Consider the following 16,768-nt stretch of genomic DNA (forward strand, 5'->3'; position numbering starts at 1 on the left):
GCTGCCAATTTTTTAACCGAAGGTTAACTAACCTATGGGGCCTACACACGATCGGTTTTGACCGATGATTATCCTCTGGTTAACCGATCGTGTGTACGAGGCCTAAGGTCGTATCTTCGTTCGCTTATACAGGAATGTGAGTTAAAGGGGAATTCCCCTAGGCTTGCCAGACTAGGGGATTCCCCTAGGCTTGTCACTAGGGGATTCTGGCCATCTGGTAAGAGTGCACTCTGCCCTTTTGTTGGTGGTCAGGCTTTGCGGTGAAGGAAGTGTGATGCGACTCACCTTTGATCTGTGGCTTGAATGATACCTTCCTTTTAATTAAATTTTTCAATTTTTTTTTTTTAATTATAGCACGACATTTTGTTTAATATGATAAAAAATTGCTGGTGTTTCACTTTGGTACTCCTAACTCCACCTTGCTGGTTTTATCGTAATAAGACATTTTTATGACTTCTCTTTCATCACCTTTGACATGCTCCTTTCTTCTCCGATATTACCTTTGACATTACTTTGTCTTCTCCAATATCACCCACACCACTTTTCCAAATAAAGCTCTATCTTCGAGTGTAGAGAAACAGGCTCACAAAATGGTTTAGAAAGATGTCCTACCTTCAAGGGAATGAACCATTTCTGGATGTGTTCTGGACTCCCGAGATTGATGACTGCTCCACCGAACAACCAGCAGATTACACCACACTGAAATAGAAAGGGACACCTGTATAAATAAAATACATTTACTAGTAAACCTTTTAGTGCTGAATGCCCCATCATAGCGCCCTATTGGTCAGCGGTGTTTAGTGAAATAAATACAAGGCTACAATTGTCCGGCTCTGTCCGAGGTGGCCCTGCTGGGGGTTCACGAGGATGCACAACGCTCTCACCACTTGAAATTGCTGATCTCCGATCTTTTATTTTATGCAAAGAAGGAGACTCTCCTGAAATGGATCGCCACCTCCCCTCTGTCCCTCTCCTCTCACTGATTGAAGCGGCCCTACCTATGTATAGGATCATTAATCGGGGTTGTCAGTGGAAATATGAGCCCCCTGGACCTCCACCTAGTATCCCCTGGTGCCTAATTTTCTGTAGTCACTAGGGCGGGTAAGATTGTAGTACACCTGATGGTGAGCTCACTCTCTATACTTGTTCTCATGAATACTGTACATACAATTGTTGTATATATTGTGCGACCCAAGTTGTATTTCTGCATGTGTCTACTTTGCATGTAGTGTACTGTACCTTGTCAACTGGTATGCTGTAATCCATAGGTGTCAAGCACAAGGCAGAATCCGGCCCTCCAGGCCATTTCTGCAGAAGAGCTCCAGCCCTCCTGTGGTCCTCCTCCAGACCCTTATGCCTTGTACACACGATCGGACAAAACCAATGAAAACGGACTGAAGTTCAGTTTCATCGGTTCAAACCGACCATGTGTGGGCCCCATCGGTCAGTTGTCCTTCGGTCCAAAAAAAGAGAACTTGCTTTAAAATTGAACCGATGGACGCCTAACCAATAGGTCAAAACCGGTCGTTAGTACGCATGACCATCGGTTCAAAATCCACGTATGCTCAGACTAAATGAGGGGACGGGAGCGCTCGTACTTGTAAAACTAGCGTTCGTTTTGGAGATAGCACATTCATCACGCTGTAACAGACAGAAAAGCGCAAATCGTCTTTTACTAACACAAAATCATCTAAAGCAGCCCCAAGGGTGGCGCCATTGGATTTGAACTTCCCCTTTATAGTGCCGTCGTACATGGTTTACGTGTCCGCGTTCTGACACGATCGGTTTTTAAACTGATGGTGTGTAGGCACATCAGACCATCAGTCGGCTTCATCGGTTAACCGATGAAAACGGTCCTTCGGACCGTTCTCGTCGGATGGACTGATCGTGTGTACACGGCCTTACTTTCTGCTTTTAAGCAATGCATCCAGCTTTTTCCCAGCAGCAGCATAAGGAAAGGGGGGTGCACTGTGATGTAAAGGAGAGTGGGGGACTCAACTTCTGATGGTGGAGTAGCTCTTAACATCTAATGTTCGGAGAGGGGATGCGCTGGACATCTAATCTTAGGCCCCATACACACGAGAGGATTTATCCGCAGACACGGTCCAGCGGACCGTATCCGCGGATAAATCCTCTCGAGGATTTCAGAAGATTTCTATGCGATGGCGTGTACACACCATCGCATTGAAATCCGCGCTGAAATCCTCTGGCGATGACGTGTCGCGCCGTCGCCGCTATTATGACGCGGCGACGGGCGCGACGCTGTCATATAAGGAATTCCACGCATGCGTCAAATCATTACGACGCGTGCGGGGAATCCCTTTGGACGGATGGATCCGGTAAGTCTGTACAGACGAGCGGATCCATCCGTTGGAATGGATTCCAGCAGATGGATTTGTTGTGCATGTCAGCAAATATCCGATCTGCTGGAATCCATCCCAGAGGAGATTTCTCCGCGGAAACAGATCCGCTGGCGTGTACACACCATAGGATCTATCCGCAGAAACCCATTTGCTGGGATTTATCTGCGGATGGATTCTATCGTGTGTATGGGGCCTTACAGATACAACCGGACCTTTTGAGGGCAATCATAATGCTGATGCGGCCCACAAAGTAATCAATCTTTTTTACAACAATAAAGCACCTTTTTTTGTTAAAAAAAAACTTTCAGTGCTGCAAGGATCCTGAGTTTCCTCTCCAGCTATCCTCGATTGTCTGGGAATTAGGGTTTGATACCTAATTTTAGCTAAAAGTAGTGGCAAGGAGAAACATTCACCAAAGAAATCTCATGCCTTGTACACACGAGCGAAACTTCCGACGGAAAAAGTCAGACGGAAGCTTTTCATCGTATATTACGTCCATGGCCCGGATTCAGATAGAATGCTCTATCTATCTGCGGGCGTAACGTATCTTAGATACTTTACGCCGCTGTAACTTTGGGCGCAAGTTCCGTATGCAGAAAGAACATGCGCCCTTAGTTACGGCGGCGTAACGTATGTGTGGCGGCGTAAGCCCGCCTAATTCAAATGGGATGTTGTGGGCGTGTATTATTTAAATTTAGGATGTCCCCCTGCGTTTTTGACGTTTTTTTGGAACGGCGCATGCGCCGTTCGTGAAATATCCCAGTGTGCATTGCTCTAAAGTACGCCGCAAGGACGTATTGGATTTGATGTGAACGTAAATGACGTCCAGCCCTATTCGCGAACAACTTACGCAAACGACGTAAAATTTTCAAAACTCGGCGCGGGAACGACTTCCATACTTAACATTAGCTACGCCTCATATAGCAGGGGTAACTATACCCTGAAAAAAGGCTAACGTAAACTACGTAAAAAAATGCGCCGGCGGGACGTACGTTTCTGAATCGGCGTAAATACCTAATTAGCATATTCCTCGCGTAACTATACGGAAGCGCCACCTAGTGGCCAGCGTGAATATGCAGCCTAAGATACGACGGTGTAAGACACTTACACCAGTCGGATCTTAGGGAAATCTATGCGTAACTGATTCTCTGAATCAGGCGCATAGATACGACGGCCCGCACTCAGAGATACGACGGCGTATCAGGAGATACGCCGTTGTATCTTGTATCTGAATCCGGGCCCATGTGTATGCCCCATCAGACTTTTTCCATCGGAAATTCCAACGGAAATTTGATAGAGAACATGTTCTCAATTTTTCAGATGAAAAAAACTTCAGAATTTCCGTTCATCTGGATGCAATTCCAACAGACTAAAAACCACGCATGCTCAGAATAAAGTTGACGCATGCTCGGAAGCATTAAACTTCATTTTTCTCGGCTCGTCGTAGTGTTGTACCTCACCGCGTTCTTGACGGTCGGAATTTGGTGTGACCATGTGTATGCAAGACAGCTTGAGCGGAATTCCATCGGAAAAACCGTCTGAGTTTATTCCGATGGGAAAACCGGTCATGTGTACAGGGCATCACTGTGCTAGATCAACTATTGGTTTTAAAAGCAAAATGCCCTATTATCTTCTGCCTAAACTGAAATAAATAAGAATTTTATTATTTCTTAGATAACGCTGTGCATATTCTCTGCCCAACATGACAAATGTAGAGAAGAGAAGGATGTGGATAAACTTATATAGGAGGATTTGTTTCATCTCTGTGTATCACCTAAGGCCAGTCACAGGGTATATGTGAGGGTTTACAACCACTTTAGATAAGATATAAATGTTGTTGATGTTGTTGAGTGGCCTTCAGCTTGTACATGTTAACCAGTTTTGCATTACTATTCTCTATCCAAAGATCATTGGTGATATTGTCATTTTTACCTTTACTCCAGTTGTCATATCAGCTGTACAAAAAACTTCTCCCATGATTAGACTTTTGTTGACAAAGTTTTTATTTTTATCTATCTGAGGATAGAAAAAAAAACAACCATTTATACAAATTACCTCTTAGCCCTTTTTATTACAATAATGCATCAAACAAAAACATAATAATCCTAAATGTATGATACAGAATCTTCTTGCTCTTCTGCAGCCAATATTAGCAATGTGAGAAATGCCATCACTCTTTAGGTCAGGAGACTGTGCTCAAGTCTAGTGATTGGCTTCTAGGCCTGCACACCATTACAGGGCTAACATGCTCCCCCACGCCTGAATTGCCAGGTAGTGTTGCCAGCTGCAGACAACCAAGGAAATATGAGGAAGCCCAAGTAAGGCAAGTATAAGGGGTGGGGATGTCCTTTCCAAAGACACTGCCAATTTATCCTGCATGGGCAAAGAGACACAGATAGCTAGATTCAGGTACAATGGACTAAAGTTACGGCGGCGTAGCTTAGCGTGTTTAGGCTACGCCGCCGTAAGTTAGCTAGGCAAGTAATGATTCTCAATGTGCTTGCCTGCTAATATACGGCGGCGTAGCCTAAAGCGGGCGGGCGTAAGGGCACCGAATTCAAATGTGTGTTAGGGGGGCGTGTTTAATGGTAATGAGGCTTGACCTTACGTTTTTGACGTTTTATTGTTACTGTGCATGCGCCGGGCGCCTACATTTCCCAGTGTGCATTGCGGCTAAGTACGCCGCACAGGCCTATTGATTTCGACGTGGACGTAAACAACGTAAATCCCGATTCGCGGACGACTTACGCAAACGACGTAAAAATTTTGAATTTCGCGGCGGGAACGGCAGCCATACTTGACATTACTATTCCAACTAGGGCCCAGCTCTAACTTTACGCGGCCTATCTCTTACGTAAACGTCTTAAAAGTACTGCGTCGGCCGGGCATACGTTCGTGAATCGGCGTATCTCCTCATTTACATATTCTACGCCGACCGCAATGGAAGCGCCACCTAGCGGCCATCCGAAATATTGCAATCTAAGGTAGGACGGCGCAAGCCGTCCTATCTTAGATATGTTTAAGCGTATCTCTGTTTGAGCATACGCTTAAACATAGGTCGGCGTAGATTCTGAGTTAGGTCGACTTATCTACTGATAAGTCGGCCTAACTCTTACTGAATCTACCTAAGAGGCTCGGATTCACAAAGCACTTACGCCGACGTATCTCGAGATACGCCGCGTAAGTGCAAATATGCGCCGTCGTATCTATGCGCCGTGCCCACAAACCGAGATACGCCTAAAAGTAGGCTTCATCCAACCGACGTAACTTGCCTACGCCGGCGTATCGTGGGCACATATTTACGCTGGAAGCATGTGGCGCTCCCATTGATTTCCTATTCAAATATGGAAATGAGGGAGATACGGTGATTCACGAATGTACTTGCGCCCGGCGCATAATATACGCGGTTTGTGTAAGTCATACGTCCGGCGTAAAGTTATTCCCCATATAGGAGGTGCAACCCATGCAAAGGTATGGACCAGGGAACACAAGCTGTCGTTTCTTATGTCGTTTACATTGTACGTGAATCTGACTAGGCGTAGGTTACGTTCACGTCGTAGGCAGTGATCCGTGGTATCTTAGGGAGTAGTTCCGACGTGATTCTGAGCATGCGCAGTGGGATGCGTCCACGGGACAGCGCATTCGCCGTTCGTTATTCGTATCTTCATGGCACTCGGCCCATCATTTGCATGGGGTGACGCCTCATTTGCATGGCTCACAGCCACTTACAGTTACGGGGACTTACGCCTAAGAAACCCAGCACAGAGTTGGCAGCACTGGCTTTGTGAATCCAGTGCTTGCCTCTCTGCGCTACGTTGGCGTAGCGTATATGAGATACGCTATGGCGGCATAAATATGCGCCGATGTATGTGAATCCGGGCCAGAGTCTTTTTTAAAGGATATCTAAATTCAAGAACAAAAAAAAAATGTAATATATTACAGCTTGCCAGTCTTTGGATGTTTTATTTGTTTTTTTTTTCAAACTAGCCATAGATGGAACGATTTACTTTCCTGCAACCATAGGTTGATTCCCCCATCAACGGGGAGGTCCGTGGGGCGGTTGAAGCCGTCCCTGCTGGGAGAACACAGTGATTATTGCTGGCAGCTATAACAGTCGCTAGCAATAATTGCATGTAAAATCTGGCAGGCTGTGGTTGTATCCCAGTTGATTGATCGATCATACATTCAGCCTGCCCAAACCTGGTTCGAATCTCAGGCGGTTCCTGCTGAACTGGCCAAGATTCGAACCATCTATGGACGGCTTAAGAGTGTTTTCTGCAAGGACAGAATGTATCTGTTGATCTTGCCAGAAATGCTGCGTCTTTGTCACTCCCTGTAAGCTGCACAAAGTTTATGTTCCTTCCTTGCTACTAACAATTGCCCTGCCCTCCATGTACAAGGGATTTAGACCCCTTTCACACAGTTTTTAAGGCGGTACAGTGCTAAAAAATAGCGCCTAAATACCGCCTGAATAACTCCTGCCCAGCCTTCTCAATGTGAAAGCCTGAGGGTTTTCACACTGAGGCGATGCACTGGCAGGAGGCTATACCGCCACCACGCCTCCCGCCCCAGTGTGAAAGGGGCCTAAGAGATAACTAATTATCTTGAGTTAAAGTGGTTGTTTACCCACTCATTTAACTTTATAGAATCCCATGTGTGTGTGCTAATGCTGAGTGCTCCCGTCTCTGTGATTTATAAAAAAAATGCAGTATATACCATATTTCAGAGCGCTGTTCGGTACTCACATGACCAGCCGCCTCTCTCCTCTCCCCATCTGACAGCTGCAGCGGGCGGAGCCGCGATTCCCCTGCTGACGTCAGTCGTGAGGGGAGGAGGAGAGAGACGACTGGTCACGTAAGCACTGAATGGCGCTCGGAAATATACTGCATTATTTTTATAAATCACAAAGAGACAGGAGCACACAGCATTAGCACACACACACACACACAGGATTCTATACATTTTTTTTTTTTTACATGTTATTTCAGCAGCAGGAAGGGAGGGGGTAGGCACTTGACACAGAGCAGGCAGGGAGGGAGGGAGGAGAGAGGACAGAAAAGACACAGGAGAGCTGCAGATAGCAGCGGCTGACGGAGGCACGTAAACTGACCCCAATGTCAGAGTTCAGCAGCCATGATATACCGTGGTCAGTTTACACGGGGAGGGTACAGCCAGGCAGAATCAGCCAGGTTTTTCAGGTGTTACAGGGGGCCAAATTACACAGCACAAGCACTACGCTGTATAACATGCTTTAAGGGAACAGGATCTTTTTTTTATTTGGGTAACAAATGCTTTAAACCACAATCAGGAGAAAATTATCTACTGTATAGGGGCACTTTAGGACCTGTGTAAATTAGCTTCTCTCATGTGAGAATGACTATTCTCTCCATACAAGTGGGAATGCCTTAAAGCGGAGTTCCACCCAAAAGTGGAACTTCCGCTTTAAGTACTCCTCGACCCCTTACATTCCCCATTTGGCATGTCATTTTTTTTTTGGGGGGGGGAATTACTTTAAAGAGGGACTTCCTGTCCCACTTCCTTGTTCAGTCTTCAGGCCACCTAGGTGACTCCTCCTAGGAGGCCCCTCCCTCTAGGCGATCTTCGGGGACACATGACAGGTCCCAGAAGATCGCCTGGCCACTCCAAGAGCGCAGCGTGACTCCCACATGCGCAGTGCAAGCCCACCTGTGAAGCCACAATCTTTTACAGCCGGGAGCCCACAGTTCCAATGACGGCGCCGCAAAGAGGAGGGGAAGAGGGCTCCATGCAGCCGCATCGCTGGACCATGGGACAGGTGACTAAAAATAGTCTGGAACTCCACTTTAAAGGGGCTGTAAAGGTAAAAAAACATCTGACAGCACCGCCCCCCCCCCCAGCCCCCGTTTTACTTACCTCACCGTTCGAAAGTCCCAGGCGCGTGCTTGTCATCCTGTTCGGTTCCCAGCCTGGCCGTTGATTGGCTAGGCTGGGCAGATTGATAGCAGCGCAGCCATTGGCTGGCGCTGCTGTCAATCACAGCGGATGACGCAGCGCACCGGGGGGGGCCGAGTGATACAGTCGGAGGCTATGGCCGCCGCTGTATCACGGGAAAAAAAAGCTTCGCTCACATGAAGGTTGAAAGCTTTTGCGAGGAGGAGCCGAGACAGCCGCCGAGGGACCCCAGAAGACAGGATTTGGGGACACTCTGTGCAAATTGAGCTGCACAGTGAAGGTAAGTATAACATGTTTGTTATTTAAAAAAAATAAAAATTCTGCCTTTAGTGTTCCTTTAAGAGCTTGTGCAGCCTAGAAGGAGGTCAACTGCAAGTCAAAAGCACCTGTGAAGGCACTCAGATGGAAGAACCCCAAACACAAGCTAAATACACCTAAAAGCACATGAAAGGTAAATCTAAGCATCTAAACAAGCCATAATATTTTTCTTTACACCTACTTTTTACGATATTTAATAGGAAAAATTTAATAAAATAATAAAATGTAATTTCTTACCATCTCCTGAAATGCCCGCTGAACTTGGGGTAAGCTCAAGATAAATTTTAATCTTTCAAATGCTAGGTCCCTGGTTTCATCCAAATTCAAGTCATATCTGTAAAGAATGAAAACAGCAGAAAGCTTTAGAGACTAATACTTGATCTGAAATAATACAATAAAAATTTAATACAGCTACACTAAAAGGAAAATATAACCACAAGCATCCCATTAAGAAAACCCCAAAAAAAAGAACATCCTGAAAAGCTAGCTGTCGGCATATACTACTTTTGTAGCATATGCACAATCCAGAGCTGCCCAGATCCCCTACCGAGTGTTCAGTTCTAGCAGTGGAAATAAAGCTTCCATCCAACAATGTGAATTACACAAGCAAAAACAAGATTCAAGTACGATTTTAGGCACCCTCTGCAATAGGAATTTCAGTTTTGCTGAGATGCTACTTCTAAAAGGGAGGCAGACCTTGCAGCTTTTCTCATAAGAACCCCTCCCGTTCAGAATCAGGCCTGCTCTCAACTTTCTCTTCAGAGCAACAAACATGTAGGAATCTGCGCCAAAGTATAACTAAAGACAAAACTTTTTCTTAGTTCTGGATAGAGTGTGGAGGGACTAGAATCCCTGAGGCCTCGTACACACGACCGAACATATCCGCTGAAACTGGTCCGTCGGACCAGTTTCCGCGGACATGTCCGACCATGTGTAGGGCCGACCGGACAGTTTTCCGGCCTAGCGGACAGGTTTCCAGTGGACAAATGTTTCTTAGCATGCTAAGAAACATGTCCGCTGGAAGCCTGTCCTTGTCCGATGGTCAGTACGACTCATCGGACATGTCCGCTGGCCCGAGAACCCGCGCATGGCGTCGAAGTGATTCGACGCATGCGTGGAAGCATTGAACTTCCGGGTTCGCGCACGTCGCCACGTCATCGTCACTGCGTCGTCTGTCCGCGGGGAATTTGGTCTGATGGTGTGTACAGCCATCAGACCAAATGATCTCATCGGACATGTCCACTCGTCTGTACGAGGCCTGACAGTTTATATTGCTGTCTGTCCCTGTTAGAGAGAGTCACCATCTCTAATTTGTCCTGTTTACCATAAAGTAAAAGAAAACCCCACATTTTGGGTTGTCCCCAGGAAAGTAATAGAGGGGAAATCTTCCAATGGGGACACTGGTTCTGGTAACCTGGGGGTCCCCAAGAGATTCCCATTATGCTGACCATACACTATATGAAAAAAAGAGATTTTTAATACAGCTTACCTGTAAAATCTTTTTCTTGGAGTACATCACGGGACACAGAGCGGCATTCATTACTATATGGGTTATATGGAGTACCTTCAGGTGTAGACACTGGCAATCTTCAAACAGGAAATGCCCCTCCCTATATAACCCCCTCCCATAGGAGGAGTACCTCAGTTTTGTAGCAAGCAGTATGCCTCCCAAAATGGTCCTCAAAAGAGGGGTGGGAGCTCTGTGTCCCGTGATGTACTCCAAGAAAAAGATTTTACAGGTAAGCTGTATTAAAAATCTCTTTTTCTTTATCGTTACATCACGGGACACAGAGCGGCATTCATTACTATATGGGATGTCCCAAAGCAATGCTTACAATGAGGGGAGGGAGAACATCTCCAAGACAAAAGGATTTAATTTAGAGATATACTCAAATCATAATAAATCCAACTTATTTGAGAAAAATAATCTTAAATTTTAAATTTAACTCAAAAAAAAGAGGAGCCCCCGGAATCCGAGGGTCTCAAACTGCAGCCTGCAGCACTGCCTGCCCGAAGGCAGTATCAGTATTCCTTCTTACGTCCAACTTGTAGAATTTTGTAAATGTGTGGACAGAAGACCAGGTTGCCGCCTTGCAAACTTGAGCCATAGAGATCTGGTGGTGCGCTGCCCAGGAGGCGCCCATGGCTCTAGTAGAATGAGCCCTTAATGATACTGGAGGAGGCAACCCTTTCAAGCCGTAGGCCTGAGTGATCAATTGCTTAATCCACCTAGAAATGGTGGACTTTGCAGCTGCCTGCCCCTTCTTGGGCCCATCCGGTAGAATAAACAGGACATCTGTTTTCCGGATCTTTTCTGTAGCTTTAAGATAGGCCTTCATGGCCCTGACAATATCCAAGGTATGCAGCAACCCTTCCTTTCTGGAAGTAGGTTTAGGGAAGAAGGATGGTAATACCAAATCCTGGTTCAAATGAAAACTGGATATGACCTTCGGTAAGAAGGAAGGATGAGGGCGGAGAACGACCTTGTCCTTATGAAATATAAGATATGGTTCCTTACAGGATAAGGCTGCCAGTTCCGAAACTCTTCTTGCGGAAACTATGGCAACCAAAAACACCAACTTCCTTGTCAGTAGAACCAAAGGAACTTCAGCCAACGGCTCAAACGGTTGTTTCTGTAAACTCGACAGAACAAGATTTAAATCCCACGGACAAAGCGGGGATTTAACTGGAGGTTTAATACGTAAGACCCCTTGAAGGAAGGTCTTAACCAGCGAGTGGGTGGCCAGTGGCCGCTGAAACCACACTGACAGGGCAGAAATCTGTCCTTTGATTGTGCTTAATGCCAATCCTTTATCCACTCCTAGCTGGAGAAAACTTAAAACTCTATCTATGGTGAACTTGCGAGGAAGCCATAGCTTGGACTCGCACCAGCCTATATAGGCCTTCCAGACCCTGTGATAAATCACCCTAGAGACCGGTTTCCTGGCTCTGATTAGGGTAGAGATTACCTTCTGAGACAGACCTCTACCCCTGAGAATCAAGGATTCAGCTTCCAGGCCGTCAAATTTAGATGCCGTAAGGCAGGGTGGAGGATCGGACCTTGCGATAGCAGGTCTGGCCTTAGAGGCAGAGTCCAAGGGTTTCCCACTACCATCCTTAGGATTAGTGAGTACCAAGCCCTTCTGGGCCATGCTGGAGCTACCAGGATAACTGGTATGTGCTCCACCCGGATCCTGCGCAGCAGGCGGGGTAGTAACTGGAGCGGGGGAAACGCATAAAGAAGCTTGAACTGATGCCAAGGGCAAACCAGAGCATCGGTTCCGCAGGCCATCGGATCCCTTGAGCGGGACATGAACCTGTCTAGCTTCTTGTTGAGTCTCGATGCCATGATATCCACGTCCGGCACTCCCCATCTTTGGCAGAGTGCTTGAAAGACTTGTGGATGCAGAGACCATTCCCCCGGCCATAGAGTCTGGCGGCTTAAGAAGTCCGCCTGAAAGTTGTCCACTCCGGGAATGAATACTGCCGATATGCAGGGCACATGAGCCTCTGCCCATAAGAGAATCAAGCTCACTTCTCTCTGAGCGGCCTGACTCCTGGTCCCCCCTTGGTGATTTATGTATGCCACTGCCGTGGCATTGTCTGATTGAATTCTCACCGGGAGCCCCTGCAATTTCGACGTCCAAGCCCTGAGGGCTAGTTGAACAGCTCTGAGCTCCAAGATGTTGATGGGTAAAAGCTTCTCTGGCTTTGCCCAAATACCTTGGCGAGTGGAACCATCCACAATCGCTCCCCAGCCCGTCAGGCTGGCGTCTGTGGTCACTATCTTCCAAGCCACTGGGCTGAAAGATTTTCCCTTCAGTAGATTCTGAGGGTCTAACCACCAACACAGACTTTGCCGGGCTCTTGATGAGAGAGGCAACGGGATATCCAAGGCCTGTGGCCTTCTGCTCCATGCTGACAGGATGGCTGCCTGCAGGATGCGAGTGTGGCTCTGGGCGTATGGCACCGCCTCGAAAGTAGCCACCATCTTGCCTAGTAATCTCATACATAGGCGAATAGTCGGTTTTTTCTTGCTTAGAACCAGTAGGATTAATTCCTTGATGGCTTTGACCTTCCTCAGAGGTAGGAACACCCCTTGTTGTTCCGTGTCTAATCTCATGCCGAGATATTCCAACTGCCTTGTGGGCTGGAATGTTGACTTTTCTTGATTTAGGACCCAGCCGAACCTCTCGAGGTATTGGACCGTGAGGGCCACTGCTCGTTCCAAGCCAGGAGATGAGTGGTCTATGACTAGGAGGTCGTCCAGGTATGCTAGGATCGTGACCCCTTGGATCCTTAGCTTGGCTAGGATTGGAGCTAGAACCTTCGTGAACACCCGGGGGGCCGTAGCCAACCCGAAGGGAAGCGCCACGAATTGGAAATGACGCGAAGCCACCATAAAGCGTAGATATCTTTGATGTGGCTGATAAATTGGAACATGAAGGTAGGCATCCTTTATGTCTATGGACGCCATGAAGTCGTCCTTTTGGAGTGTGGCAGCTGCTGACCGCACGGATTCCATCCGAAATGAGCGGACCTTTAAGTATGCATTTACCATCTTTAGGTCCAAAATTGGCCTGACATCTCCATTGGGCTTTAGGATGATGAATAGGTTGGAGTAGAAACCCAGCCCCTGTTCCAGGACTGGTACCTCTACTATTACTTCCTGGGAAAGTAGATGATCTAGAGCCGACCTTAATGTGGCTCTTTTCTCCAGATCGTTTGGAATCCTCGACTCCTGGAAATGAGGAGGAGGAAACCTTAGGAACTCTAGCTTGTAGCCTGTGGCCACGGAAGACCGTACCCACTCGTCGGGAATGTTGGCTTCCCAAATCTCCGAAAAGAGTCGCAGCCTCCCCCCCACCTTCGTGGGTGGGGGCGCCCCTTCATGAGGTAGACTTGGGGGCTGGTTTTGCTGGCTTGCGAAACCACTGCCTCTTGCCCCTAACAGCCTGTCCTCGTGATCTGCTGTTGAAGCCGAAGTTTGTTCTTGCAGGAGGCCGTCGATACTGCTTGGCATTAGAGGGCCCCTGCCCAGGGGAGGACTGTCGTTTAAACGCAGGTCCCTGAACCCTCTTCTTAGTTGGCAAGAGAGTACTCTTGCCGCTTGAAATGGTCTGAATGTATTTATCTAAGTCCTCTCCGAAGAGCCGTCCTCCATGGAAGGGAAACCCTGCCAGGAGCTTCTTGCATGGGGGCTCAGCCTCCCAGCTTTTTAACCATAAGAGTCTTCTCATATGGATAAGGGATAATGATAAACGTGACGCTTGTTGGATAGAATCCTTGATTGCGTCTACCGTAAAACATATGGCCTTAGGGACATCCGAAAATTCTTCTGCCTGCTCGGCAGGAATAAGTTCAAGCATTTGCTTAAATTGATCCGATAAAGCTTGAGCGACTCCAATCGCAGCCACGGCTGGCTGTACTACTGCCCCTGCAGAAGTGAAGGAGTTCTTAAGTAGGGCTTCCAAGCGTCTATCAACTGGATCTTTGAAAACCTGTACGTTTTCTACAGGACATGTTAACGATTTGTTAACACATGAGATGGCTGCGTCTACTGCAGGAGAAGCCCATCTCTTGGAAAACTTTTCTTCCATAGGATATAAGACAGAAAATTTCTTAGGTGGAAAGAAAACCTTGTCTGGTTTGTTCCACTCTTGGAACAAGACTTCCTCCAATAGAGGATGGATCGGAAACACAGCACTGCTTTGAGGCGCCCTCAGTGAGCCCAAAGCTGAAACCGTGGATACCTGGAGATCTGGTACAGGTAGGTTGAATGCCTTATGGACCAAGTCCGTCAAGCCCTGAATCCACCAGCTCTCCCTCAGGGAGACTGCCCCAGACTCCTCTGTATCCGGATCTTCGATCCCTGAACCTACCTGGTCTCTGTCCAAGAGGTCCAATTCCCCAGAGGAAAGGACCTCCTCTTCCGAGGGTCCGCGCACGGGTGACGGAGATCTATTCCGCTTACTACCCCGCATGGCTGCGGCTATCATTTCTCCCATGCTTCTCCGCATCTCATTTAAAGAGGCGAGTAACACCTCCTCCGTGACCACCTTAGGGTTGGGTTGACTCGCGTCAGCTCTAGCCCCAGACCCCGATGGCCCAAAGGCTCCCTGTGGGGAAAGCAGCGGCATAGCTCTATCCGAGACCTCAGATTCTGCGGGGGAATCCCCACCTTTTGTACCCTCTGCTCTTGATGCCATGGTACAATACCGAGGTACACCTGCTACTTATTGGTACCTGGGACTTATAATAGTTAAATGCCCAAACACCTGTTTGGGGAATAAAAAATGTTTCCTCTACCCTAGATGACACCTTCTTTTTTTTTTTTTTTTTTTCTTTTTTTTTTTCAAAGAAAAACTTTTCTTCTTTTTTTTATTTATTTTTTTTTTTCTTTTTTTTTTTTTCAATCTAGGCAAGAAAAAACATTCTATCCCCCTGAGTAGTATTGCCAAAGAAAAGACTATGAGATGGAAAAGAAAACCAGCCTATTCCTAGGCTAAACCACAATCTTCTGAAGACTGTAGTATTCTTTCTGGCCACTGTGTGTCCTCAGCGCCCCGTGCTTCACTCCAGTCCTTCCTCCCTTAAGCCAGAGAAATGAATGAGCTGTGGCATCTAAGGAAGGGCCGCCCCTTCCTTTAAACCACTGACCCGCCCTTCCCCCCCAGCTAAAACGGCGCCAAATGCGTCTATAACACGTGCACGCGCACCGCGCGCGCGCCCGCCGACGGGGGGGGGGGTTGGGAGGAAGGGCCTCTCTGTTCCTGCAGCCGCAGGCCTGGAACACACGAGGAGGTCAGCATTTTGCCTGCCTTGCAGGCATGAGGGAGAGGACTGGATAGAGCATCGCCTGGAGGCTTGCAGGTAAGCATAGCTCTCTGACACACACATACACTTGTACATAAAAGGCCCCACTCACAGCTTTTGCAACACTACCAGGGAGGTCACTTTTTATGGGGAAATATAACATATAGAGCCATCCTATCTTCATGATATGTGACTGGTTTGCCAGATGCAATGCATAACCTTTAGGCATGTCCCCTGTGACCTCCCAGAAAAAACTTGCTAAGAGCCAAGCCCCGCAGGTTTTTTCCCCTTACTTACCTGCTCCATGCCGCAGGACTTTGCCAAGCAAGAGGTCCAATCTTCCCCCATCTCCGTGGGGATGTCTAGACCTTCAGGCCCTGGGAACCTTCTTCTTCCATGAAGGATCCACTGTCCTGGGCCCATACAGCACCCTGGCAAACAGAAAACATTAGGCGCCCCAAAGGTTTTCTAAGTTCTGGGCCCAGGGTCCAGCTCTCTTAAAAAGAAAGCATTATGGGCTATACCCCAAGGGTTTGGGGTCCGGTTACTGACCACTTTAGCGCGCAGGCTTTTTTGGACAGAACCGGTAGCTCACCTAATCCCAAGGATGCGGAGGCAAGCTAAACCATGACTAACACCTAAGACACTGGCGTAAAAACTGAGGTACTCCTCCTATGGGAGGGGGTTATATAGGGAGGGGCATTTCCTGTTTGAAGATTGCCAGTGTCTACACCTGAAGGTACTCCATATAACCCATATAGTAATGAATGCCGCTCTGTGTCCCGTGATGTAACGATAAAGAAATCGGCTGAACCCATTTTCGAAAAAACAAACATTCGGCCATGAGCGCAAACGATAGTGCCATTGTGTAATAGGAATCGAAAAAAAAAAAAAAAAACACAAACACATACATCTTTTTTAATGCATTTTATGCATTAAGGTAAAAAACCTTCTGGGAGCAGCTCCCCCATTATGCTTACCTGAGCCTGATCTCGATCTAGCAATGTGCATGAGAGCAGTGCCACTCCCGGGTCTCTCTCTACCATTGGCTCCTGCTGCTGTCAATCACAGCCAGTGAGCCAATGAGGAGATAGCGGGGGCGAGCTATGCTGTGTGTATGAATGGACAATGTCCATTCACAGGAGCTCAGCTCGGCAGCAAACCTGCTTCAGTGCCCCATAGCAAGAGGGTTGCTATTGGGTGCACTCAGCAGAGGGGAGGAGCCAGGAACACCGGAGGGGGACCCAAAAAAGGAGAGGATCGGGGCTGCTCTGTGCAATAATAGGTGAGAATAATATGTTTTTTTGTTTTGTTTTGTTTTATATCACAACCTTTAGAAT

General features: G+C 47.4%; 1 protein-coding gene across 1 annotated transcript in view; it reads right to left on the reverse strand.

Moving 5' to 3' along the window:
- Positions 1 to 16,768, reverse strand: part of ACOXL (acyl-CoA oxidase like) — a 456,283-nt gene that overhangs the window by 380,437 nt on the left and 59,078 nt on the right. Inside the window, exons 2-4 of the mRNA XM_040351094.1 lie at positions 8,850 to 8,946; positions 4,296 to 4,379; positions 613 to 699 (exon numbers count right to left, since the gene is read on the reverse strand). Of these exons, the coding sequence (XP_040207028.1) occupies positions 613 to 699; positions 4,296 to 4,379; positions 8,850 to 8,946 (268 nt within the window). The remainder of the gene's footprint in view (positions 1 to 612; positions 700 to 4,295; positions 4,380 to 8,849; positions 8,947 to 16,768) is intronic.

The sequence above is a fragment of the Rana temporaria genome, chromosome 4 (genome assembly GCF_905171775.1).
Source record: "Rana temporaria chromosome 4, aRanTem1.1, whole genome shotgun sequence".
NCBI lineage: Eukaryota > Metazoa > Chordata > Amphibia > Anura > Ranidae > Rana > Rana temporaria.